A 24,557-nucleotide genomic window follows, 5' to 3' on the forward strand; every position below is an offset into this window, starting at 1 on the left:
CGAACTTGTCGCCACCCTTCCGCTCGCCTCCCTTCTCGCGGTCACGCTCGCGACGAGCCTTCTCCGACGACCTCGACTTGCCCGTACCGCGGCCTTCAGAGGAAGGGGGACGAGCACTTGAGACGCGAGATGGCGCTTGCGGCGCGATAGAGGCGAGAGAAGGTGGCGCAGTTGGCGGGCGAGGTGGAAGGCTGGAATGCGGGACGAGCGTGAGTTTGTTCTCCTTGTCTTGGCGAGACGAAGGCGGCGGCGCAGGCGATGGCGCAGCGGTGTGAGACACCTTTCCCTGGACGACGGTGGGCGAAAGCGACGAGAAAAGCTGTCACTTCTGCTCCGGGACGCAGCGACGAGGAGTGGAAGAGGGATCAAGGCACTACCTCGAACTTGATCCCCTTCTTGCGGTTCTCTGCGCGGGCGTGGTCAGCCCTGCCCAGCGATACAGGCGGCGAGACGCACCAGCACCATAGTTGAGGACGATGCCGCGACGAGCGAGAGTCTCCTTGAGAGCTGTAACATGCAGCCCGTTAGTCGCCGCATAATCATCCGCAAGCGAATGCTGACTGACCTTGCTTGTCTGCCTCCTCCTCGCGGGACTCGTAGTCGAGAACAAGTCGCTTGAGCCGCTCCTGCTCGGCCTTGTGCTGCTCGCGCTGAGCGACGGTGCTCATCGCGATGGACGACTCGCGAGGAATCTCCATCGACAGTGCCTGCGCGAAACTCGAGTCAGCGAATTGAGGCGAGTCTCCGTCTGAGGCGTCGTATGCACCTGCTGCCTGTTGCCCTTCTTCGTCAAAAGCGTGAACTGCATGCCCTTCCTCTCGCGACTGTCTTGCGTCGCTTCGTCCATCGCGACCTCATCGTCCGCCTTGGCTTTGCGAATGAGCGGGATGCCCACGTCGAGCGAGACTGGCTTCCTCTCCGCCTTGCGCGCCTCGGTCGAGCTGACCATCATCTTGGCGAGCTCGCGAGCAAAGTCGTCCTCTTCTTCCTGCGTCATCGCATTCGGGTCGCGGCCACGCCCCTCGTGCGTGTCTTCATCGTCCTCGAAAGCGTCGCCGGCAGCACCGTCCGCGTCGATCGTGTCGGCCTACGAAAGTGGGTGCATCAGCGTCACGTCGGAGAGGTAGGAGTGGAATCACGCACCTCGCTCTCTCCCTCCGTCTCTGAACCTTCCTCGTCCTCCTCGTCTGCACCGGGACGAGCACCTTCCTGTCCATCTTGCTCGTCGACATCGTCTTCGACCGGTGCTGCGGGACACCTCGCATCAGCGTCGTCGCAAAAGTCCCGAGAGCAGGCGTTCTTGACGCACCCTCCTTCGCGACAGCAGCCATCATCTCGTCAACTGCGAGCGCCGCCTCCGGGAAAGTCTGATACTTGACGAGCTTCGGACGGAGCTGCTCGAGCGTGTCGGAGTACATGAAGCCGACGTCCATCGGCAGCGAGCCCTTCGACAACGCATACATCTGCAGCCGAACGTCAGTGAAGCCGAGGAACCGGAAGGCAACAAGCGACGCACCTGGAAGAAGACGAGGAAATTGTCGAGCTTTTTTCTGAGCGTGCCGCGGTCGAAGCAGGCGCCGCAGGTGTCGAGGAGCGTGCAGACGAGGCGGATGCGGAAGTAGTCGTCGGGAGTGTCGATGGCGGAAGGCAGATCAGGGTGAGGGCGGCCGTCGGCTGCAGGTGCTGTGGTCAGCGGAGAGCGAGAAAGAGCTTGGAGAGGCGACGCTCACGATGACCGAACGTGACGAGCGACCACAGCGTGTCAAAGATGACGCGCGAGTCGAGCACGCGGTAGTTGTAGAGCTCGCCGAGGTACTTGACGGTCGCGACACGCTGCTGGTTGTACTTGAAGTTGTTGATCTCCATGCCGACGCGGATGTTCTCGAGGACGTCGTCAATGACTGACACGCTGAAGTCGGGGTGGTAGCGGCCGAGATCGTAGAGAAGGACGGCGAAAAGGTGGACATTTGAGTACTTGATCTTCCACACCTTCGTGAACGCGTTGTGCAGCTTGCGGACGATCTAAAGCAAGAACCGTCAGCTACCTCAGCTGACAGTAGAGGCTGACCCAAACGCACCGCCGGGTCCTCCCAGTGGAGCTTGCGAACGAGCTTGAGCACCTTGTCGCTCGAGTTGCGGTTGAGCACGTTGTAGAAGAGGTGTCGGATGTACAGTTGCATCGGCGTCCGCTCCTTCGGCGGAATGGCCGGGCGGTCAGGCGGATCGCACTGCAGGGAGAGCACATCAGCGAGCTGCAGCGTGTGAAGCGCTCGGACCGAGACGCACCTGGTAGTAGGCGTTCTCGAGCATCGCCGTCTGCCGCTCATCGAGATGCATAGCCGCCTTCTTGCGCTTGAAAGTATCGACGACCTGCCTCATCCGCTCGCTCGTCGCTTCGCTGCGAAGTAAGAAGCGTCCGCATCCCTCGAGGACGGTGCAGAAGTTGTCGATGTTGGGACCGGAGAAGTCGTCGAGGAGGACCTTGTAGACGTAGAAGATGACGTGGAGCGGGGTGACGCGGAACTTGGTCAACTCGGAGATGAAGCGGAGGTTCTGCACGAAGATCGACGGTCAGCGGGTTGTGGGCGAGAGAGGTAAGCTGCGACACACCTTCGAGCGGGTCTCGGCAAAGTCGGCGTTCTTCTTGCGCTGCAGGTAGCGGAACTCGTCCTCGAGCTGCAGCGACGAGCGTCACTCGTTGCACGCAGGATGAGGGGCGGTCTTCACACACCAGCGCAACAAGCTCCTTCCCAACGTCCGGCATGTACGGGTTGAGCGTGCCGACGAGGCGGCTGTAGTACGGGAGGATGTCTTGGCGGTTGCGACTGACGGAGCCGAGCGTCTGCGAGTACAAGATTTCAGCATGTGGCCGCAGCGTACGCGAGGGCGGGCCACGCACCTTGACAAGCCTCTTGCGCGCCGCCTTGCTGTTGAGGAACGCAAACTCGACCGCGATGTCATCGATCGACTTCTTCGACGAAGCTTCGGGCAAGCGGGCGAAGATGGCGTTCAGCTGCGCGGCGGGGCCGGAAGGAATGGATGGATCGGGCTCGGCCGTTTCGAGCTTAGCGACCGGGTCCCTGCGGGCGAAAGAAGGTGAGTGCGACACTGACGGAGCGCTCGAGGAATCCGGACGCACTCTGGCTCTTCCGCCGCATCCTCATCATCGATACGCGCCGCATCCTTCTCCTCCTCTCCCTCCACCGTTTCCTCCTGAACGTCCTCCTTCACCTCCGCCTCCTCCACCTTCTCCTCCTCCGCAACACCCAAAAGCGCATTCGGCACCTTCCCCCTCAATTCGACCAAGTCCTCATAGAACTTCTTCTCCTCCTCGTCCGCCCACAAGCTCTGCGGACCGAGTTCTTCGCCTGAAGTAGCGCCGGACGAACCGGCTGTCACGATGGAGGCGTTGAGGGTTGATTGGAGGGAGGGGAGGGTGGGGAGGGGGAGAGAGAGGACTTCGGCGAGTCTGGAGGGGAACTAGGTTAGGAGGCCTCTTGCGCTGGAGGGGAAGTAGGACGCACTGCGTGACGCTCGCCCACCCGCGCTCCCACGACTTGACCGCCTTCTCGTAGTTCTTCTCGCGGTCCTCAAAGACCTCGCCAGACCGGATGTACGCCTCGTGATTGCGCTTGTCCTGCCGTTGCAGTTCCTGTGAGCGGTCACCTCGTCAGCGTCTGCATGTTTGGAAAGTTGACAAGCTGGTGCATACGAGGTGCAACTTCTGTTCCCGCTTGCCGAGCGCATCAAAGAACGCAACAAGCAGCTTGCGAAACTTGTCCTTCATGTCCCGCGAAACGATCGCGTCGTCTTCTGCCTGCGAAGCTTCTGCGAGAGTCGGGAAATCATGCGCGCTTGCTTCGCCTTCTGTCGTGGTGGCGGCGTCGGCGGGTGGGAGGTAGATCGAGCCGAGGTGTTTGGCGGTTGCGATGGCGAGGGGAGCGACGAGTGCGAGGGCTTCCTTGTCGGACGTGAGCTGCAGAGGAACTCACATGAGGCGCATCGGAGCGTGAAGAAAACGAACTCTGCGCACCAGGTCCTTCAGGGCCGCCCAAGTAATCTCGCCCGTCGCGCCCTTCCCACCCTCCTTCCGCACCACACCAACCGCTTCAAGCTCCCCAACAACCCTCAACAAGCCACGCTGCTTGATAATACGAGCGTTGTTCTCCTTCTCCTGGATGTCGCGGTCGGTTGCGGTCGATGAGCCGGGCTTGAGACCCTGCAGGAGGAGCGAGTTGAAGGGCGGAGTGAAGAGTTCAGGGAAGCGCTGGTGCATCGCCGAGACGACCTGCGCGCATAACACCTGATAAGCGTCCTCGTGCGCTCACGGCGCCACAAACAACGCACCTCGACCGCACCCGCCGTCTCGGCCGCCGTCTTGCATTTGCCGAGACCCTCCACAATCGCGCCGACAGCCTCCTCGACATACTTCTCGAGCGAGAGCTGTGAGATCTCCTTCAGGAGACTAGCAATGGCTGCAGCCGTGTTGAGCGACGAGCGGAACTTGACGAGGAGGGCCGTGTGACGCTTGAGCGAGGTGTCGAGCTTGCCCAGTCCCTCTGCGGGCGGGCGAGCGGTGTCAGCTCGAGCCAATAGCCCCATTCGACTCCACCCACGTCAACCGCGACGCACCAGGAGGCCCGCCTCGCTCCCATGCCGCCAGGTTGGCTGTCCGCAACTCGACCCGGCGCAGAGAGCGTTTCCCGCCCTCCTTCGAGTCCGTCGCCGGTCCAGATGCTACAGAAGCCATCGCGTGAGCCACTCTGGCCAGTTGCAGCCAGCAAGGAAGAGCGGTGCAGGTGGTCGACACCAAGTCGTCCTCATCAGTCCGGCTTGCATTCATCCAGAACTCGAAGTCGCTACTTCACAGCTAGGATGGCCTGGCGAGGAGCGCATTCTCTCTACAGACCACCATTGACCACGCTGCGACCTTCGCGCGGGTCCTCTCGCCGCTTGCTGTCGACTCCCGCCCGGCTCTCCCCTTCGACGATCACTCCGGCGGTCCAAGGACTCTTTCTCGTCGCGGGCGCAGCAGTCGGGGCGGGAGCAGGGTCGTACGGGACGAGGACGTTCTGGTCGAGGTCTCTGAGGTGCGAGGAGGGCAAGCGGAGCTCGTCAACCGACGCAAGGTCCTCCCGAAACGACGACGACGACTCTGGCATCCTCGACAAGCTCAAATCCTTCAGCCCGCCGTCCTTGCCATCCGCACCGTCAATATCCATCCCGTCCATCAGTCTGCCTGATATCGGCGGCACCCTTTCGACATGGACAGAATCCCTCTCCTCCCTCACGACCACCTTCTCGAAGCTGCAAGACGAGCTCTCGCTCGGCCCGAACTCGACCTACTCGCGCATCGTCCAGGAGGGCAAGGACCCGAGCATTCACCCGGAGTTGCAGTGGGACGCGACGGTACGGACGGGCCAGGACTTGCCGCACACGGAGCGGGCTTTCTTGCGGAACAGGCGGGATAAGATGCGGGCGGCGTTTGCCCGGTTGATGGACGTTCCGCTCGAGGAAGTCGACGTGCGGGACTTGCCGGTCGTCGCGGTCGCAGCGAGCGGAGGAGGCTACCGAGCCATGCTCAACACGGCTGCGTCGCTTCAGGCGGCCAAGGAGACGGGCATCTGGGACACCTTGACCTATGCGTCGGGCGTCAGCGGCTCCTGCTGGGCGCTCAACACGCTCTACACACTCGGCGGCGGCCAAATCGACTGGACGCTGCGACACCTCCGCGAGCGAGTCAAAGAACCGTTCCTCGCGCCCGACACGTTCATCAACCTCCTCGACTTTGACGATCTCGCCAGCCGGACAATCATCAGTGCGGCGATCTTGAAGGAGGCGATTCAGGGTGGCGAGGTGTCACTTGTAGATGCCTACGGGACGCTCGTCTCGACCAGGTTGTACGTCCCGAGCGAGCAGGACGATCTCCCTCCACCGCCTCGCCCCCTCACCCTCCGCACACTCAAGACCTCCTCTCAACGCGACATCCTCGAAGACGGTTCCTCCCCTCTACCCATATACACGACCGTTCGACACGACCTCCCCTCTCCCGAAGAGCTCGAAAAGGCCGAGAAGGAAGGCGGCGAGTCCGCTTCAGAGACGGTCAAGAAGGCCCGGTGGACTTGGTTCGAGACGACCTGCTACGAGGTTGGGAGCGACAAGCTCGGCGCATGGATCCCGACTTGGGCGCTTGGCAGGCTGTTTGACGGTGGGAAGAGCACCGAGCGCGTACCGGAGCTGGGCGTGCCGGTCCTTTCGGGGATATATGCGAGCGCGTTCTGCGCGACCCTCTTCTCGTACTTCCTCGAAGTCAAGCCGCTGCTCATCAGCCTGCCTTTCTTCGGGGCCATCGATGACTTTGGTGCGTTCAGGTCACTCTCTTCTTTCCAACCTGTGAATGACATCGCCCTTCGCGCCGCAGTCAAGAAGAACGCCCACAAGCTCGACTCGATCCACCCTCTCCCGCCCGCCGAACTCCCCAACTTCCTATACAGCCTCCCCGGCTCTCTCCCACCCTCCGTCCCCTCCTCAATCGTCAAAGAAAAGACCCTCGGATTCGCCGACGCCGGCGTCGAGCTCAACATCCCCTATGTCCCCCTGATGCGTCGCAGCGTAGACGTGATCATCGCGCTCGACGCATCGGCCGATAACCACGAGACCTGGTTCGCGCGAGCGGCAGAGTATGCCAAGCAGTACAGCGAGAAGGCGCAGAGTCGTTTCGCTTGGCCTGAGGTGGATGTCAAGGCGATCTTTCCGGGAGCAGAGGAGGGAGAGATGAAGGAGAAGGAGAAGAGTCGGGACGATGCGGCGACGAAGGTCGATCAGGCCAAGGCGCAGGAGCGGGTCACGGCTAGCAAGACGGCTCACGAGCGTGAAGGCGTCGAGACGAAGAACCCGGAGCCGGTCCCGACGGGCAGTGCGCCGCAGAGTCGCGAAGCAGCGACGAAGGGGAAGGTGGACGAGAAGGGGGTGCCGGTCGAGGCGGACGACAAGCCGATGCCGGAGAGTCAGGGTGCGAAGGAGCCGCCGTTGGGCAAGTGCAGGTGCATTCGTCTCGCTTCCTCTCTCAGCCACACACAGCTCACAGTTTTCCTCCAGCATTTGGATCGGTTCGACCTCGCGGTCGCAAGCAGCGACCTGCCGCAACGACAATCCGACAGTCGACGACGTCCTTGCGCGCGACGGAATCGCGCTCGCCTACATCCCGCTTTCTCCCGACGAGACGTTCCCCAACCCGCTCGAGGTGTTCTCGACATGGAAGTTTGACTATACGGAGGAGGAGACGGACAAGCTGATCCGCCTTGCAAAGGGTGCGTCGCGCTTCGCGTTCCGGCCTGCCTAGGTAGCGAAGCTAACGAGCGTCGTTTTGCAGCGAACTTCACGGCAGGCGAGCAGCAGCTCAAGACGCTGATCAAGGGCGTGTGGCTGCGGAAGCGGAAGCAGCGGTTGGGGGACGAGGCAGCGGGGCGGGCGCCGCAGGCGTAGAGACCCGAGTTGCTTTCCCTTGTTGCCAACACTAGCCTGTATCACTCGAGATGATAGATGACGCGTTCTGCAAAGTCTACGCGCGACACAATAGATATGGATGGCACTGCATGAACTGATATAGAGATAGCTCGAGGACTCATGCCGCTGGAGTCGCAGTCGATGCGGAAGGCGTGGCTGCGGCGCTTTGCGAGTTCGCTGCGGGGTGGATAAGCGTCAGCGTTCGAAGCTTGTGCGGCATATCGGCAGGACCTACACTCAGGCATGTTCAGCAAACCCCAGTCCAATCCCGCCGTACTCGCGCCATTCCCATGCGCCTGCTCGCCCGGCGGCGCTCCAAAGTCGACATCGTCTCCCAAATCCCAGCTCGGGAACATGAAGCCCAAGCTCGTTCCGAACCCTGCGCCGACACCGTCAAGCGAGTGGTTGCCTCCTGCTGTACTCGGGCGGGAGGGGAAGGCGAGTCCGAGGCTGGCGAATGACATGGGTGTCGAGCCGGTTGGGCCCGATGAGGGCTCGTAGGACGGCTGCTCGAGCTTTGGGAGCTGGGCGGCGAGGTCGGCGCGCGAAGGGCCGGGCGAGGCAGAGGAGAAGTCGAAGGACTGCGGGAAGCCGGTCGAGCTGGACGAGATGGACGACGTAGGCGAGCCGTGCGGCATAGCAGCCGAGCCGTTCTGGATGGGCGCGAAAGCGTTCGTCGCAGGTTGGTCTGGCGGCTGAGACGACGCGTCCCACTGCGTCATGAGCGCCTCGAGCACTCCGGCGCTCGTGTGCGCCGTCGTCCAGGTCGTGCCAATCTCCTTGAGACTCGCGACGATGAGCCGGAGGTCCTTCTTCGCTTGCGAGCGACGCTCCGAGTCTTGCTTCGGGTTGTTCGAGAGGTTGTCTTCGGCGGCAGAGATGGCGAGGACCGTGCCGGCGTTGAAGGCGGCACTGTGGACGATTGCAGTCAGCCCCGCGCTGTCGATGGCGAAGAGTGGAACTTACTGCTGAACGCCAGGAGCAGCCTTCCTCAGTCCCGCCGACCCTCGCAAGAGCTTGACAAGCCTGACGATATTCGACGCCGCAACAAGACACTTTTCCGTACTAACGTTCGTCGTCGGGTTGGCCGAGAAGCGTCGGAAGAAGCTGCGCGCGCACAATCCACGTCAATGAGGGGCTAGGTGGAAGGAGGGAAGGGGCGTACGGCCTGTGAAGCGAGATGTGCATCATGTTGTAGACCATGTTGAGGACGAGGATGTGTGGGTGCGGCGCCTTTTGCGGGTCTGCGCCGCTGGCTCGAAGATGCGACGGCAACTCGTGGTACCTGGCGCGACTCGCCGTCAGCCCAGCCACTCAGGGAGATGAAAGAGAACGCGACGCACCAGCTCTCGAGCAAGAGGTGCAACTCGGGCACTTTCGCCTGCCTCATCGCAAGCGAGATCCCCGGCCTGAGCGTATAGACCGAGTCCATGATTCGGCTGGCAATGTATATGAGCCTGCTTGACCAATGGAAGGCCGAAGAGCGATAGAGGGGCGCTTCGAAGTCGAGTTCGGGAACGACGGGAGGGGGGATCACGTCGATCACGTCGGGCTTGAAGGTGGTCGAGCGACCGATGTACATCGAGGAGATGCAGTCTGAGGCGAAGGCCGACCAGAAACAGTCTCGTCGGGCGGTGATGAGCTCTTCGGAGATCTCGAGGCCCATCGACATCGACAGGCGGTGAGGGCCGAGGTTGAGGCCGAAGTCTGTAAGAAGACGACGCGTAACGTCAGTTCGACAGGTCCGCGATAACCGAGTCGAGCAGGCGCAAGACGACTCCTCACCTTCCGTCAACTTGAGCGCCGAGCCGACGAAGATGACACACGGCCCGTCGAACCTGGGCACGTTCGTTCGTCAGCTTGTCCTCCCTCGCCTCCAAACTCGGCACGGCGACTCACCCACGCCCCGCCATGTACAGCCCCAGGACCAACAGCCCCCTAATCGTCGAAAGCGCCGGGTTGTACCACTCCTGATCCAACAGATACCTCGCCCACGTAACAAACACGTCTCCCCTCGTATCGGGGTCTCCGATGAGTCCGCAGATTTCGGGAGGGTAGGAAGGGTCGTCCGGGTCGAGGTAGCGGCAGCCGACGGCGAGGATGACGTTCATTAGGAAGGGGGAGTAGTATTGGGTCCGCTCGAAGGGGTACATCTGGAGGTCGGCGAAGAACTGTCGCTCCGGGACGATGTTGTCTGCGCGCGCACACGTCCGTCAGTTCCAGCTGGCTCACGGGTGAGAGACGAGCGCAACGCACAATGCGAGAAACAATACTCGAACGCCAGATTGAGCAACTTGACCTTGAAATCCGGGCTCAAGTCAGGCGGGCGTCTCGGTAGTGCAGGGTCGGCAGGCGAGGCGGTCGGGATCGGTGCGCGGGTGAGCGAGAAGGCGCGGATGGCGTTGACTGTTGTCGGGGTATTGAGGAGGGAGGTCGAGTCGGCTAGGACGGCGCGGTAGGAGGATGTCGGGCCCTACGAGACCTCGAAACTCGTCAGAAGCAGTGCGCAGGAGGAAAGGAAAGCGAGAAACGCACGTAGAAGCGCAACTCGCCATGCGCATTGATCGCCAATCCACCCTGAAACGTATCCAACCCGTTCAAGTTAGGCGTCGAAACCTGCGGCTGACTTCCCTCCGCAAAGCTCAGACTGGTCGGTCCAAGACCCGTAGGCGACGTGCCACTCCCATTCTTCGCCGCTTGGTTCGCGACGAGCGAGAGGGACGTCATTGCTGGTGTCGTGCTCGTCGAGTCGGAGGGAAGAGGCGCAGAAGAGTCGAGAATCGAAAGGGGGTCGGCGGATTGCGAGTCGAAGAACGAGCCGGAGGAAGAGGGGACCGGTTGGCCCGTCAAGGCGGCGAGCTGCGCTTCGAGCGTGTCGATGCGGAGTTGCATAGCTTGCACGACGGCTTTTGTGTAGGGTCTGTAAGCGGAGCTGCGTCAGCATTGCGCGGAAAGGGTGAAACGAGAAACGGAAAACGTACTTTCGCTTGTCTGCGCCGAGCTCGTACTGCGAAGATCACCACGGTCGCTCATCAGCTCCACTCGTCATGCGGCGTGTTGTGAATCTCATGAGGAGCCGCGCGACGCACCTCGCACACCGCACCCGCGGTTGTACACGGCCCGCAAATCGGTTTCTGGCCTGTTTCGCCCGCACACCCACGTCAGTCTCGTCCTCCCGGACCGGAGAGACAGCCGAGGAGGACGTGAACGCACCATCGCAACGCCCACGCTTCTTGCGGCAGCGGTTGCAGGCGGTTGTCGTTCGAGGCTGCGGTGCGGAAGGAAGAAGCGGGAGACCGTCAGCTCGTCCGTTCCTTGGTCGAAGTCTGATACAGCTGCTGAGAGTTGAGAGGAGCGCGGAATCGAAGCACAGAGGTGAGCAGGAGCAAGAGTGACGCGAGCCAGGCGAATCACTTTCCTGTGAGCGAGGGAAGGGAAAGTCAGGTGAGCTTGCGTCGACTAGGCGCAGGCTCGGATGGATTGGACGCACCTCCTCTGGACTCGCACAGTCGAACAGCCCTCGAACAGCCCGCCCCCTGCCCAGCGATGCAGCCGGTCGTCGTCCGCCGCTTCTTCACATGGGACTCGCCCTCGCCCAGCTCGCCTCGACGCATCGCCCGGGACCGCGCCAGTCACATTCGCTTCTCCCAGTTCATGAGAGCACCGAGGGACCCTCGGCATGCCTCCTTGCTGTGTTGCAGCCGGCTTCGCGTCGGAACACCCGCCGGCGAACATGGGAGCTTCGAGACGAGGAGCGCACCTTTTTCTTCGCGGGCAGGTCAGCTGGGTCGTGTCGGCTGTCGAGTGGCTTGTTCTCCTCGGGCGGAGACGCGCTCATCTCGCTCATCGCGCGCAGAAGTCGCTGGTGTCGAAGGTTGCGGAGTGAGGAGGCCCGCAGCGAGTGGGGGTCAGGAATACAAACTTGAATACAAACTCGGGTGTATTCAACTGATTACAATTCAAACGAATACAACTCGCATTACACTTTAAGTTGTATTCAGCTTCATTACCCTCGTCCTCCCCACTTCTACACCGCCAGTCCACTCGCTCGCCAGGATGCGCCTGCTCGCACTCGGCTGGACCGCACTCGCTGCGACAGCCGCCCTTGCCCAGTTCGCCTCCTCCCAGCACATCTTCTCGTACCCGTCTCTCCCACCCACAAGCTGGCAGCCCATCACTCTCTCGTCCACCATCGAACTCGGGGGGTCCCTGACTCGCTCGCAGGCCGTCTACACGCTCCAGAAAGACCTCCAGAGTGATGTCAAGGGCGACAAGTGGGTTGTCGGAGTGAGGCAGGGCGGAAAGGCGGAGGGGTGGGTCGAGGCGGTCGAGGGCAAGGGAGGCGCGAGGCGGCGTGTCGAGATGGTTGCGGTGGGAAGTGACGAGTGAGTCGGCGTTCGCGCGGGTCGCAGGCGGTTCTGCTTCTGCTGATGGGAGGACTGCCCGCTGGACGTGGCTTCGGCTGCGGACGGGCGTCTCGAGATGCAGCCCGCTGAGGATCCGCTTTACGATCCGGAAGAGCAGCTGCACTCTTCCGAGCAGTTCGGGCTGCACGGAGACCCCGGCCCGACGCCATACTGACCCTGCCTCGCCTCCACAGCACAACGACCTACTACTCCATCTCTCTCCAACCGCCCCATTCCTCCGACAAGACGACCCTAACCCTCTCCGTCGTTCTCCCTCACTCCTCCCATCCGCACCCTCAAACCCTCCCTCAAACAGCCGACTCAATCTACATGCTCTGGACGGGCGACCTCCTCGCTCCACTTCACGGTCTGACGAGCGAACAGAAGAGTAGGTTGGAGGAAGTGAAAGTGAGGGTCAAGACGCCTACGCCGAGGGTCGTGGATGTCAAGAGTCCCGAGGGGTTCAAGGTGCATCAGCAGCAGGGGAGCGCGACGATTACCTTCACGTCGCAGGGAAAAATTGCCGAGATGGGCGAGCAGGTGCGTCCATCACACACTCTCTTTTCCCATGCCGACTCGCTAACGCTCGCGGACGAACAGCTCGCAACGATCCACTACCAGCAACCCGAAGCGGTCGCCTCGATCCGCAAGCTCGACAGGATCGTCGAGTTGAGCCACTGGGGCGCCAACATGGCTGTACAGGACAACATTGATTTGTTCAACGCTGGGCCTGCGTGAGTCTGGCGACGAGGCGGTCGGCGAGGAGTCCACTTCGCATGGACCAGGTCCGCTGATCCATTCCTTTGTCCTGCGTTTCACAGCCTCGAAGGCCAATTCGCCCGCATCGACTACCAGAAAATGATGATGCACCGTCGTCACGGCGCGACGGCCCTCTCAGCACTCTCGATCGTCCTCCCACCCTCGACGCACAGCCCGTACTACTACGACCTAGTCGGGAACGTCTCGACCTCTCGTTTCCGCTCTCCCAAGACACACTCTGCCCTCCTCCCGAGTCAGCAGAAGCGTTCCCCGGCGGTTCTGGAACTCCAACCTCGTTATCCGCTGATGGGAGGGTGGAACTACTCGTTCACGATCGGGTACGACCTCCCACTCGGAGAATTCGTCAGGATGCGCAAAGGTGGGAGGTATGTCGCTGCCGTGCCGTTTTTGACGCCGATTAGGGACGTCGCGGTGGATGATGTGAGAGTGGAGATTCGGTTGCCCGAGGGCGCGAGGTGCGTCGGCGGTTTCCTTCCGGCTTCCTCTCGACGAATCTATCGGACTGGTCCTGACGGATCTCCCACATGGCGCCGCGCAGGGACATCTCCGTCCACCCGCCCTTCCCACTCGCCTCGCTCTCCCTCCCTCCCTCGACTCCTCTCCCGCTCTTCTCCCGCATCCCGACGATCAAAGAAGGCGGAAACGTCGCATGGACGTACCTCGACTCGACCGGCCGGCCGACGGTCGTCATGACCAAGCAGGGATGTACCGATCGGCATGGAGGCGAAGTTTACGTGCGTCCGCCCTCGCTCGCGCTTCCTTCACTTTGCCGCTTGAAAGCTGACGACGGACGGAAACGCAGATCGAGTACACCCTCCCTCCCGCCGTCGACTTCTTCCAAAAGCCACTCGCGTGCGCGGCAGTTCTCAGCTCGCTCTTCCTCGTCGTCATCGTCGCCAAGCGTGTCACGTTCGGGATCGCGGAGAAGTAGTCGTGCAGTGCGAAGAAATAGAAAAGCAGGTTCTCCTCCCACTCGGCGCGCTTGAGAAACGGTACAGCCTTGCAAAGAAGAGTCCGATGCCTGAGCTACTGCACCCCACACTCGCCCGTGCTCGCCAGCCTCTCCAACTCGTCGATCTCCCACAACCTCCTCCATTCCTTCTCCTCGGGGTCCATCATGTAGTTCGGCCCCTCTCCGCCCTTCTCGCCCGTCAAGACGATATACCGGTGTCCTCCTGCATTGCCTTCGTAGAACTGCGCTGGGAAGCGGAGGGAGGGTGGCATGTACCGCTCGGGGGTCCAGACTGTGGCGTCCGAGTCGACGGGCGCGGGAGACTGGTGGAGGTGCGAGACGTAGTCCTCGAGCGGGATGGGCGGAATGCGGAGGACCTCTTTGTTCTTCTCCTCGCCCTTCTCGGCTTCTTCGGTGAAAGTCGAGTTCCGCTGCTCCTGCTGTAGAGCGAATGCCGCCTTCGCAGCCTCCGCAGACCGGGTGTACGACGACCCCGTTGAGCGGGGGAGCGGCACGACGAATTTGCCGAGCTGCGCTTCAGAGTCGGTCACGCTTGGGTCGCTGCCGCGTGAGAGGCGGGCGTAGCCGACGCGGCTGTACAGGACAGGGTTAGAGCGAGCATAAGGCTGGAGGAGAGCGAAGAGGACAAACTGCAAGCCTCGGTAGAGGATGTACTGGCACCACCTGTCGAGATCCTTCGGCTGCGTGAAAAGAAAGTCAGCTCGTATTGTCGCTCAGGTGGGGAGGGACGCACGCTGATGTCGAGCATCCGGCCGTCTTCGACGACGAGTTTGTACGGCGCGGGCCGCTCGGCATGCGGAGTCGTAACGAGGTAGCCTGCAGGATATAAGAGTCAGCGTCGGAGCAGTCGAGTGAGTTCGGCCGCTTACCGAGGAACACAGTCGGCTTTGGCCAGCTCTCCCTCATGAGCCTTCCCAGCTCTTTACTCTGCAGCTCGCGGTCAAGTGGGTCCTCCTCCTGTCCGTTGTGTGCGACGACAACGTCGACTTCGGTGCCGTAGACGTCGAGGGTCGCGTAGATCGCGGGAGCGAGTTCGCCGTTCGGCGAGGGCAGGAGGTGGTGCGAGGAGCGGAGGATGGGGAACTTGGATATCAGGGCGGCGCCTACAGTAAGGGGGCAGATCAGCCGTGGAGTCACGAAAGAGCAAGAAGCCTGACTGACCCCAGGTGTTCTTCTGCGGCCCTGGCCCGATGTCAACGTACGGCATATTCAGGGAATGCGCGATGTACTGCGTGCTGGAGAGATAGCCTGGAATCAGCGAGGATAGCGGCAAGAGCTGAGACTCGGCTGACATGTCGCGGTTACCACCAACAACCCGATGATCGTCCGTCTCGAGCATCGCAACGACGTCCACCTCCGCCTCTTTGAAGAACTGCGCAATGCGCCTCGAGCTCTCCCACATGTAACCGTCGAGGCCGAAGTGGACGGTCCAGATGCCGGCAGTAAGGAGGCGCTCTTCGGCATGGTGTGGCACGCCGGGCTGGAAGAAGGAGCGGTGGTGGATGATCGAGAAGACCGAGGCGAGCGAGATGAGGAGCAGTGTGATGTGGAGGTACGAGGTGCGTCGAGACCGTGTCGGCGCGGAGGACGAGGCTTGCGACGCGGCGAGGCGGCGAAGCGGGAGAAGGCCGATCCCGACGCCCGCCATCGTCCAGCCGAGGACGATGTCCGTACGTTCGCGCAGCAGCCAGCCGGCTGGAACAAAAGCGTACGCGACCGTCCAAGTGCTCGCGAGCTCGAGGACGGCGTAGTAGAAGAAGGCGAGGGCGAACGGGATGCCGGGGCTGCTGGTCGAGGCGGCGAGGATGGACGAGAGGAAGGAAGGGAAGAGCGAGACGGCGTACATTCCGAGGAGGCAGCCGGGCAGGAAGGAAGGCCACGAGTCGGACGCGTAGAGAGCGGCTGCCGACGCGCAAGCCACGGTGAATGCCATGGACGATCTGGCGAAGGCGAGGTATCGAGGCGTCGACGCAACGAGGATGCCGGCTGAGAGGGCGGCGATCGTGATGGCGCCGTGGGGGAAAGCGAAAGGTCCTGTGGAGGGGTAGCCGTTCCAGGACCAGGCGATGGTTGTACCGCTGTCGGTGTAGAGGAAGTGGAGAAGGAAGAAGAGCGAGCCGAAGCCGACGATTGAGGCGATGCTGGCCATCCAACCCTGGGTCGCGCTGTTGACGGGCGAAGCCGAAGGGACGACCGCTGTCCTCCCTCTTCGCCTTCGAAGCGCAACCTCGCACCACGCCCACACTCCGACCGCCAGCCCAATGCCGTTCCAGCCACCATTCTCCTCCTTCGGGTTCGACGAACTCCGCATGAAGGGCCAGAGCGGGTTGAGCGAGTAGTTGGCGAACTTGACGAGGACCGAAAGGACGAGGCCGAGGAGGAAGACACTGCGTGTCCAACACAAGTCAGCGATGACTACGCGAAGTCCGTGTGAGACTCTCGACCGACATGGCTCGTCCCTCTAGGCGCGCCGGATCCTTCCGAACCTCCCACCAACTCGCCACCCTCGCAATCGCCGCCAACCCAACTCCGAACGCCGCCGCCCTCAACCTCTCGGCGCCCTCGCCTTCGAGGTATCGGCTGGCAACGCCGACAAGTAAGCCTAGGTCTCCGGACGTCGGCGAGTTGAGGAGGAAGTTCGAGAGGAAGGGAATCGGGAGGGACAGGACGATGGGCGAGATGATGCAGAAGAGGGCGACTTCGTCGCCGGAAAGGCCCATCGCCCAGACGGACGAGTAGAAGATCATCGGTCCGATAGCCGTCAGGTTCGTCCAGAAGAGAAATGCTGCTCGTAAGGAAGGGTCAGTTTGCGAAGGTTGCGCGAGGGCCACAGGACGCACCGAGATAGACCTCCGCCGCCCACCCTCCCGCGCCTCGAGACGCCATATCCATCTTGCGCAACGCTTTAATGACCGCGCCCGGCTCTTGCGCCTCGGCGGTCGGATCTGCCGGGGCGAGGTAGACACCGTTCGACTCGCTCGCAGTCGTCTGCGCCGATGCGACCTGAGCAGCAAGCTCGATGCTCGGACTGACGACCGCTTCGTTGCCGCTCGCAACGGAAGTCGGAGCCACAAAGTCGAGAATCGAGATCGAGTCGAAGCTGATGTCGAGGACGATCAACGTCCACTCGAACAGCGCGTAGATCGAATACGCTCCCGCAATCCGGTCACTCTTGTGTCGGAGATAGAAGTAGACGAGCGGGACGAGGGTGGCGAAGAAGGAGGTGCCGAGGAGGCGGCGGGCGGTTTTGGCTGGTCGTGCGGCGGGTGTGTTGGGCGTGAGGAGGGTTTGGAGGATCATGTAGGGGAGGTTCGAGACAATGTAGCTGAGTAAGAAGCCAGTCAGCACCTTCACGGAGCAGCCTCCGAGCGGAAGATTGAACGCACAGCACCATGCAGGCATCGTGAGCATCCGCATGATCACTCGACGTCACGTAGACCCATCCTCCGCATAGCAATGTCCGCAAAGCCGCAACGACGGCGAGAACGCTTGGTAGAGAGCTCGTGGGACGCTGAACGCGATGTATGAGGAAGGTGAGGAGCATAAGGAGGAATCGCGGGCCGGACGTGAGGGCGATGAGGAGGTGGAAGACGTTGCGTTCGGGGAACCAGTCGCCTATTGTTCTGCGTGTTGAATGGGCGATGGTCAGCGATGCCAAGACGTGACAGGAGGTCGAGCGAGAGAGACGAACGCCGAGACGGAAGGGAACCATTCGTCAGGATAGCCGTAGTACTGCGCGACGAGAACCCCATCAGCTACATCACATGCGTAGAGGCCCAACGAGCGTAACAGACCTGATTCCGGACAATCTTGTGGTAGTGTAGCGAGATGCCGAGGACGAGGGCAGACAAGAAGGCGGCTGTTCGCGCGCAAGTCAGCTTGCGGTGCTTTGCGTCGAGCAGCAAGTGCACAGACCAGCTGAGAGAATCGTATGCAGCTGCGCCAGTCGCTCTGCATGGACCTGTCGCCGCTCCCGAGCGAATGTCAACACGGGAGAAAGTGGGGAGGGAGTGAATGGACGCACGGCGCAAAGCAGGCTATTCAGCGGGTCGGCAGCATTCTTGCCCTCCTTCATCGTGTTCAGCAGTCCCAGCGAGCGCCCTCCAGCGAGTTGTCACCAGAGCAACGGTTGTCAAGGAGTGAAAGAGCGGGTTCGCCCACAACAATGGCGCCGTGCTCGCTGTGCCCGCCTGATGCGCCGCGACGAGCTCTGATTCGACGACCCAAGACTGGCCAGGCAGTCTGCAAGGAATGCTTCTTCCGCGTGTTCGAGACGGAAGTCCACCACACCATCTTGGGATGCGGGCAGGGCGCATTGGACGGTGCGGCGGGCACCAGCGTCAAGGGCAAGGGCAGGGCAGACTTTGACGAGGGCAGCAGCGACCAGCGAGGCGCTGAGGCGGAGGCTGAACCGACGAGGAGGGGATTGTTCAGGAGGGGCGAGAGGGTCGCTATCGGCGCGAGCGGAGGCAAAGGTGAGTCGCAGTAACTCCGTATGAATCTTGTTGTGCTCTCTCGCTGCTCAGCGGTGCGACTGGCGGCGTTGTGTGGCTCGTTCGCCTCGAGCGAGCTTGTCGGGGCGGTGCAGGGATGTCGAACGGGCGATGGACAGGCTGCGGGGGCTGTCTGAGGGCGTTGACGACGATGTGGAGTCGGACTGCACAAATAGAGACGTCCGCAGAGCCGGGACGAGCGACCCTGACCTGATATCTTCTCTTCCGGAACAGACTCGACAGTTCTTGCGTACATCATGACCCTCTTGAACAAGCGCTACGACTACGGTCTCGACCTGTGTCTCCTCTCGATTGATGAGGGAATTAGCGGGTACCGGGATGCTTCGCTCGATGTGAGTCGGGACGACTAGTCGCTTCCGGTGCTTTCCTCGGCGTGGGAAGCTGATGATCCTGGATGTCGGCCCGTTCCCAGACCGTCAAGCTCAATGCGCAGCAGTACGACCTGCCGCTCAAGATCCTGTCGTACTCGGAGCTTTACGGCGGCTGGACGATGGACAAGGTCGTCGCAGAAGTCGGCAAGAAGGGCAACTGTGCGTCGCAATCCGCGTCTACCGTCTCCTGACAAACCGCGAAACGGATGGGCTGACCTAGAAGGCCGTTGTCGACTGCAGGCACCTACTGCGGCGTCTTCCGCCGTCAAGCGCTCGACCGAGGAGCCGACCTGCTTGAGGTCGACCACATCGTGACGGGTCACAACGCAGACGACGTCGCCGAAACTGTTCTCATGAACGGTTCGTCGACAGATTCTCGCACTTTCAGCTGTCTCGCGCCGTCAAAGGAAAGCTGATCGGGGCATGTCTCTTGCGATGCAGTCCTCCGCGGCGACCTCCCGCGCCTCGAGCGCTGCACGGCAATCACAACAGGCGGCGACCCCTCTCCGTCCCCCAGCTCCTCATGTCCCCGCCCCGGCCCAGACGCCGACGCCGACGAGTCCGACCTCTCCTCCCTCCTCCCCAAGACGATCAAGCGCAGCAAGCCCTTCAAGTACGCGTACGAGAAGGAGATCGTCATGTATGCTTACTTCAAGGTGCGCTCCCTCCCTCGTCCTGTTTTTCTTCTTTCCTCTCACAGGGCTGATGAAGGGGCGCAGAAACTTGACTACCACTCGACGGAGTGTATCTATGCTCCGACTGCGTACCGCGGTTATGCACGCGCGTTGGTGAAAGACCTCGAAGCGGTCCGACCAAGCGCGATCGTCGACCTTGTGCGTCTTTCCTTCCTGCTCCTTCTCCTCGTCAAGCCCAGCTGACGGAGGTGCGCTGTGGTTGTGGGGCACGCAGATCTATTCAGGCGAAGCGATGGCCTCCTCGCTCTCCCTCCGCGGCAGACGAGCAGGCGGCGACCCGGACCCTCTCCTCTCCTCCTCTCCCTCCGCCCTCCCCTCCGCCTCCGCCGCCCAACCTCCCCAGCGCAAAGGCATCACCCCACCAACGCGCAAAAAGACCGGTATATCCCAAACCCAGCGTTCGTCCCTCTCCCCTCCCCCGACGAGCGAGTGCTGATGCTGGCGACGGGCGCAGAGAAATGCGAGCGGTGCGGGAGCCTGACGAGTCAGAAGTTGTGTCAGGCTTGTATGTTGCTTGAGGGGCTGAATAGGGGGGTTGCGAGGGTTGGGGTGCGGTAGGTCGAGGGAAGGACGAGGATGCGGTAGACTTACAGCTTGCAAGCGATGCTATCGCTTTTTCTTGGGCTTGCGACGACTCGGACAGGGAAGGAGAGGAGAGAAAGCGGCATTGCAACAAGCGAGAACAGCGATACGGAGACGCGTCGAGAGACGATCCTGCTGAAGGTGCACGAGCGACGGTCAGCGCCCGCTCGTCCTAACCTCGCACACCCTCGCACGACACGCCCAGCCCAAAAGGACGTCAAAGTCAGCAAAGCCTAAGATTACCTCCCAGCCCCCCTCCCTCCCTCTCCTTTCGAAGAACCCCCCTCGCCCGTCCTTCCTCAAACCTTTCGCGCTCCGCTCGCTCTGCGAGACTCGTAGTCCGCCCGAAGACGTTTCCGAGTCCCGCAGAACGAGAGGAGGGTGCTAGTCGGTCCGAAGAGGAGGACGAGGGAGATTAAGGAAGGAGGGTTTGTGATTGGGCTTCAGAGAATGGATATGACGATTTGTTCTCATCCGAAGACGTAGTGGGGTGGGCGTGTGCGCGTGCGGGTGCGGAAGAGAAGAGGGGAGGGAACGTACGAATTGGATGTGGGCGCGAGGACGTCGGAGGCGGTAGGCGGTGGTTGAGCTGGATGAGTCGTCGAGCTGGAAGGTTCGGAGCGCCAGTCGACGAGAAGCAGAGAAGACACAGCAAGAAAGAAAGAACCTGTCGTCGAGGCCAACGAAACAAAGTCAGTTCCGATTCCCTCGGTCGAGTGACTTGTTCCCCCTCCGACGACTCGTCCCAGAAACGAGCGCGAGTATGTGAGCCCATCAGAATGAGGTAAAGCTTTTGGTATAGGTCCATGTGTCTACATTCGTGCTTCAGTAGCAGAACTGGTTGATTGTGGAATTCATCAAGGGGCTCGAGGCGCGCGTCGCGGGGACGAGTGGGTCGTCGTCGTCGGAGTGGAACAGGCTGCTCAAGAAAAGGGAGAGGCGAGACTCACAAAAAGAAGGAAAGCCGAGCCGGGAGGAGACGAGACGAGAGCAGGAACTTTTGCGAGACTAGCGAGATCTGTAGACGGCGGACGACGCTGGTCAGTTCACTCGTCCCTGCACCTCAGCGCTGCTCATGTCCTGGCCCGTCCTCCTGATCCCACGGCGGAAGGAGAGGACGATGTCGAGAAGGGATGCCCTCAGTTGGTGATGCATGATTGTGTACACGTGGATCTCCCTCACTCCGACCTTTCGGTCGATCAGGGAAATATATGGTTGTGTAGGTATCTATCCCTGGGCGGTGTGTCGCGGGTGGAGAGGGGGAGGGATGAAAGAAAAGCTGACGGACCTCGAGCGGTGTCGGGCGGCTTTGCGGGTGGTTGTGGATGGGTAAAGCGGTGTCTGTGGTGCCACTTGAGCAGTCCAGCGCGCGATCTGAGCCAGTCTGAGCGAGTTGAGCGCGAGCGAGTGAAGGGATGGAGCGAGAGAGGCGCGAGCTGGCAGAGAGCGAGGTCGACCCCCCTCAACCCGCCCTCCCGCAGCTTCGTTTGACTCGCTGGAAAGACACAGTTGCTCAAGCAGACTGTAGCACCACACCAGCCTTTGTACCACCCCGCCAGGTGCTGTGGGTGTCGAGTTCGTGTCCCACTCCGCCTGCGCTCCCTCACGCACTCTCGCTCAACATCGCATCGCACGGCTCACAACGCCCTGGCTGGCAAGTGACACGCTCGAATGGCCTCACTCGGCACGAGACCCACCCTCGCAGACGCACGACCACCCACCGACTCCCTGCGCCGCGACCTCCGCAACGCAGTCCGCTCACTCTCCGACCGCTGCCTCCCCGCCGCATCCAAATTCGCAGCAGAACTCCTCGCCGCACTGCCTCCGCCCAGTCGACGCGCGAATGCACCCACCGCTTCCACCAGCTCATCGCGAGGAGGAGGAGGAGCAGCCCCACCGTATCCGACCGCACGCTCTCCACACGTCCACTTCCGCACCTCGACGCCCGTCAAGACTCCGCTCTCGTCTACCTCTCGTCTCGACCCGCGCGAACCAGGCGGGCCGGCAGTTCCGTCGGGTTCGAGGGGCGGACCGGGACTTCCCAGCGTCGAGCGGCATGGAGGGCGGGACAGTCTCGGGTCTGTGCTGTCGATGGGCGAAGCGTCAAGCCCAGTTGTCGAGCGAAGTGCGTTCGTCGAAGACGACCGAATGGACGCGAGCGGGGAGGACTTGCGGTCGGAGATTGATCCGCGAGTGAGAGAGGAGTGGGTGCTGCGGGACGAGGACGAGCAGGATCTGTATGCGCTTGCGGTCACGTATGTCCAGAATCACGAGCTGTTGAGGGCGGCGCATGTTCTGAGGGAGTGTACGGGGCCAAAGGCGAGGTGGTTGCGTTGCTATGCGCGGTTCTTGGTGCGTGAGGCGTCTTTCTGCTCTCCATCTTATACGCCCTGACAAGGGCTAGGTCGCTCCCAGGCCGGCGAGAAGCGTATACAAGAAGAAGCGGGCGAGCTCCTCGGCGTCAAGGACCGACCGCGGCCAAACCCGTTCACGCAAGAGCTGCTCGACGAGATGGCAGGGTGGGAAGAAGGTTTCGTCAACTGCGACGGGTACTTGCTCTACCTGTGCGCTTTCCTTCCCCTTTCCTCCACGTCACAGCGTGGTTGACTGGATTGCAAGGGAACGCAGGAAATCCCTGCTGCTCCTCTCGCTCCCCCCAATCCCTCCAGCCGCAATCCCTCCCCATCCTCATCCCTCCTCCTCAGCCTCTCCACCTCCCGCGTCTGACCTCCGCCTCGCCGCGCTCGAGACACTCGTCAACTCGGTCAAGCTCGAGCCGTACAACTGGAGCGCGTGGAGAAAGATTGCCGAGTGCCTTGACGGGCCTGAGGAGGTGCGCTCACCCACGCTCTGTCTCACCGTCATCCATCTACGCGACGAGACGCTGATCGCCAGAGCTTGTGATGTTCGCACAGCTCGAAGCGACCCTCCCCTTCCTCCCTCCCTCCATCCCGCTCCTCTTCTTCTACATTCACTGCACATTCGAGATCCACGCCGCGAGCGACGGGCTGCACGACGTGGTTGACGAGTTGGAAGGGGTGTTTGCGCCCGAGAGTTTGGTTGTGAGGGGGTTGAGAGCGAGCGTTTATTACCATTTGCGGGGTGCGTGCGAGCCTCTCTTCGCCAGTCCCATGACATCTCAGCAGGGACTGACTGACCGGTTGAGTCGATACGCAGAATTCGAAGAAGCCGCCAACCTGTTCACCGCGCTGCGCGACTCGGACCCGTACCGCATAGAAGACCTCGACGTCTTCTCCAACATCCTCTACGTCTCGGAGAAACGGGCGGAACTGGCGGCGCTCGCGCAGGAGCTTGTCAAGGTTGAGAGGATGAGACCCGAGGTTTGTTGTTTGGTCGGTGAGTTGCGCCTTTCCTTGCTTTGGTCTTGCCCTCCTACGCTAGTAGGAGGACGGACCTCGACATAGAGCAGCGCACCAACTCACCTCGCCTTTCCCCCTCTCGCAGGCAACTACTACTCCCTCCGCCGCGACCACGAAAAAGCGATCCTCTACTTCCGCCGCGCGCTCAAACTCGACAGGAACTACCTCTCGGCTTGGACGTTGATGGGACACGAGTATGTCGAGATCAAGAATACGAACGCGGCGATTGCGAGTTATCGACGGGCTGTTGGTGAGTTTGGACCGCGGTGGTTTGGCTCGCAGGGCTCTCGTTGGGCTGCGAGAGGATGTCGTCCCTCTTGTCGCTCAGCGTACGCGTTGAGTACGTAGCCACTGACCCCATCTCCCGCTCCCGCTCGCAGAAGTCGACCGGAAAGACTACCGCGCCTGGTACGGCCTCGGCCAAGCCTACGAGTTGCTCGGCGAGCCTTACTACGCACTCAACTACTACAATCGCGCGACGGCGCTTCGACCGTACGATGCGAGGATGTGGAGTGCGTTGGCGACTTGTTACGAGAAGTTGAAGAGGTGCGTTCGGTCGGTCTCGGTTGCGGTGCTTTCGGCGGCCCAAGACCTCCCCGAGACGGAGATGCGCGCTCGCTGTTCTCGAGATCTGCGACGTGACTGATGCGCTGGCTCTTTGCAGGATCCCCGACGCCATCCGCGCCCACCAACGCGCCCTCCTCGCCTCCGAACCCGGCGACGGTTCAGACATCTCCCTCCGAATCGGCAAGCTCTACGCCGCTCTCGGGCAAGGCGAGCCCGCAGCCGCTTATCACCGTCGCGCCCTGTCGGACGGCCTACAAGCGGGACTGACGACGGTCGAATTGGGGAGGGTGTATGTCTGGCTGGCTAAGTGGGAGATGAGGAGGAGTGGACTTCAGGCCGGCGCGGGAGAGGGCGCGAGAGCGGCGGTCGGAGACTTGGGGACGGCGGAGGAGTACCTCAAGACGCTGGAGGCGACGCAGGAGTTCAGGGACGAGGCGAAGGCGTTACTCAAGGACCTCGAGGTCTTGCTGTTGATGCGGGAGTAGGACGGTGACTCTCGCACGGTCGCAGTGAGCCATCGCACGCTCAGCCCGCCTTAAGAGTCCCTCACCTTCGCCTGGAGGCCGCGAAGAGACTCTCACATCGCTCGGCTCGCTCCCGCATTGTCTTTCGCGAGCTTGCCAAGGACTGCGTATCGTTTACAGCTCCTTACTCGTCCAGTACGCCTCGCCAGACTCGCCGTCGTTGTCCTCGGAGAGTCGGAAGTGGGGAAGGTGGAGACCGGACACAAAGGCTGACCTCGCACGCTTCACTCGACGCATCGCAAGGCTAGCTGAGCTTACT

At 61.8% G+C, this 24,557-nt stretch overlaps 8 protein-coding genes across 8 annotated transcripts; 4 read left to right on the top strand and 4 right to left on the bottom strand.

Annotated features, from left to right (window-relative positions):
* Window positions 1–365: 365 nt before the first annotated feature.
* Window positions 366–4,750, bottom strand: RHTO_03839 (regulator of nonsense transcripts 2; the record flags this gene model as incomplete). The annotated part of the gene is made up of 19 exons (XM_016417508.1): window positions 366–406; window positions 457–507; window positions 566–707; window positions 767–1,087; window positions 1,144–1,247; window positions 1,310–1,463; window positions 1,517–1,674; window positions 1,731–2,022; window positions 2,079–2,228; window positions 2,287–2,553; window positions 2,611–2,676; window positions 2,732–2,842; window positions 2,900–3,080; window positions 3,140–3,469; window positions 3,525–3,652; window positions 3,713–3,976; window positions 4,034–4,288; window positions 4,348–4,559; window positions 4,633–4,750. 19 exons carry the CDS (start codon window positions 4,748–4,750, stop codon window positions 366–368), a joined length of 3,345 nt encoding a protein of 1,114 aa, XP_016271160.1.
* Window positions 4,751–4,875: 125 nt separating this feature from the next.
* Window positions 4,876–7,485, top strand: RHTO_03840 (phospholipase A2; the record flags this gene model as incomplete). The annotated part of the gene is made up of 4 exons (XM_016417509.1): window positions 4,876–6,361; window positions 6,422–7,043; window positions 7,099–7,310; window positions 7,373–7,485. The coding sequence occupies 4 exons, from the start codon at window positions 4,876–4,878 to the stop codon at window positions 7,483–7,485; spliced, it is 2,433 nt and encodes an 810-aa protein (XP_016271161.1).
* A 139-nt stretch (window positions 7,486–7,624) lies between these two features.
* RHTO_03841 (nitrogen assimilation transcription factor) lies at window positions 7,625–11,353 on the bottom strand (the record flags this gene model as incomplete). Its single annotated transcript, XM_016417510.1, has 13 exons — window positions 7,625–7,683; window positions 7,742–8,418; window positions 8,473–8,613; window positions 8,672–8,791; window positions 8,850–9,213; window positions 9,292–9,344; window positions 9,406–9,700; window positions 9,763–9,979; window positions 10,042–10,426; window positions 10,488–10,513; window positions 10,596–10,645; window positions 10,720–10,774; window positions 11,267–11,353. The coding sequence occupies 13 exons, from the start codon at window positions 11,351–11,353 to the stop codon at window positions 7,625–7,627; spliced, it is 2,529 nt and encodes an 842-aa protein (XP_016271162.1).
* Window positions 11,354–11,562: 209 nt separating this feature from the next.
* Window positions 11,563–13,623, top strand: RHTO_03842 (oligosaccharyltransferase complex subunit alpha (ribophorin I); the record flags this gene model as incomplete). The annotated part of the gene is made up of 6 exons (XM_016417511.1): window positions 11,563–11,891; window positions 12,107–12,452; window positions 12,513–12,646; window positions 12,734–13,147; window positions 13,231–13,426; window positions 13,495–13,623. The coding sequence occupies 6 exons, from the start codon at window positions 11,563–11,565 to the stop codon at window positions 13,621–13,623; spliced, it is 1,548 nt and encodes a 515-aa protein (XP_016271163.1).
* Window positions 13,624–13,718: 95 nt separating this feature from the next.
* Window positions 13,719–17,740, bottom strand: RHTO_03843 (calcofluor white hypersensitive protein; the record flags this gene model as incomplete). The annotated part of the gene is made up of 13 exons (XM_016417512.1): window positions 13,719–14,238; window positions 14,296–14,345; window positions 14,399–14,481; window positions 14,535–14,768; window positions 14,827–14,900; window positions 14,958–16,052; window positions 16,114–16,450; window positions 16,506–16,990; window positions 17,052–17,288; window positions 17,357–17,397; window positions 17,460–17,524; window positions 17,581–17,626; window positions 17,690–17,740. 13 exons carry the CDS (start codon window positions 17,738–17,740, stop codon window positions 13,719–13,721), a joined length of 3,318 nt encoding a protein of 1,105 aa, XP_016271164.1.
* Window positions 17,741–17,830: 90 nt separating this feature from the next.
* Window positions 17,831–19,803, top strand: RHTO_03844 (cytoplasmic tRNA 2-thiolation protein 1; the record flags this gene model as incomplete). Its single annotated transcript, XM_016417513.1, has 8 exons — window positions 17,831–18,140; window positions 18,393–18,511; window positions 18,592–18,709; window positions 18,791–18,910; window positions 18,992–19,206; window positions 19,270–19,383; window positions 19,460–19,643; window positions 19,700–19,803. 8 exons carry the CDS (start codon window positions 17,831–17,833, stop codon window positions 19,801–19,803), a joined length of 1,284 nt encoding a protein of 427 aa, XP_016271165.1.
* Window positions 19,804–19,851: 48 nt separating this feature from the next.
* Window positions 19,852–21,451, bottom strand: RHTO_03845 (uncharacterized protein; the record flags this gene model as incomplete). The annotated part of the gene is made up of 5 exons (XM_016417514.1): window positions 19,852–19,962; window positions 20,368–20,494; window positions 20,778–20,845; window positions 21,116–21,168; window positions 21,439–21,451. 5 exons carry the CDS (start codon window positions 21,449–21,451, stop codon window positions 19,852–19,854), a joined length of 372 nt encoding a protein of 123 aa, XP_016271166.1.
* Window positions 21,452–21,498: 47 nt separating this feature from the next.
* Window positions 21,499–24,259, top strand: RHTO_03846 (cell division control protein 23; the record flags this gene model as incomplete). Its single annotated transcript, XM_016417515.1, has 8 exons — window positions 21,499–22,179; window positions 22,243–22,391; window positions 22,456–22,660; window positions 22,743–22,929; window positions 23,005–23,184; window positions 23,293–23,457; window positions 23,588–23,753; window positions 23,872–24,259. The coding sequence occupies 8 exons, from the start codon at window positions 21,499–21,501 to the stop codon at window positions 24,257–24,259; spliced, it is 2,121 nt and encodes a 706-aa protein (XP_016271167.1).
* Between the last annotated feature and the right edge of the window lie 298 nt (window positions 24,260–24,557).

The sequence above is a fragment of the Rhodotorula toruloides genome, assembly GCF_000320785.1.
Source record: "Rhodotorula toruloides NP11 unplaced genomic scaffold Scaffold23, whole genome shotgun sequence".
Classification (NCBI taxonomy): Eukaryota; Fungi; Basidiomycota; class Microbotryomycetes; order Sporidiobolales; family Sporidiobolaceae; genus Rhodotorula; species Rhodotorula toruloides.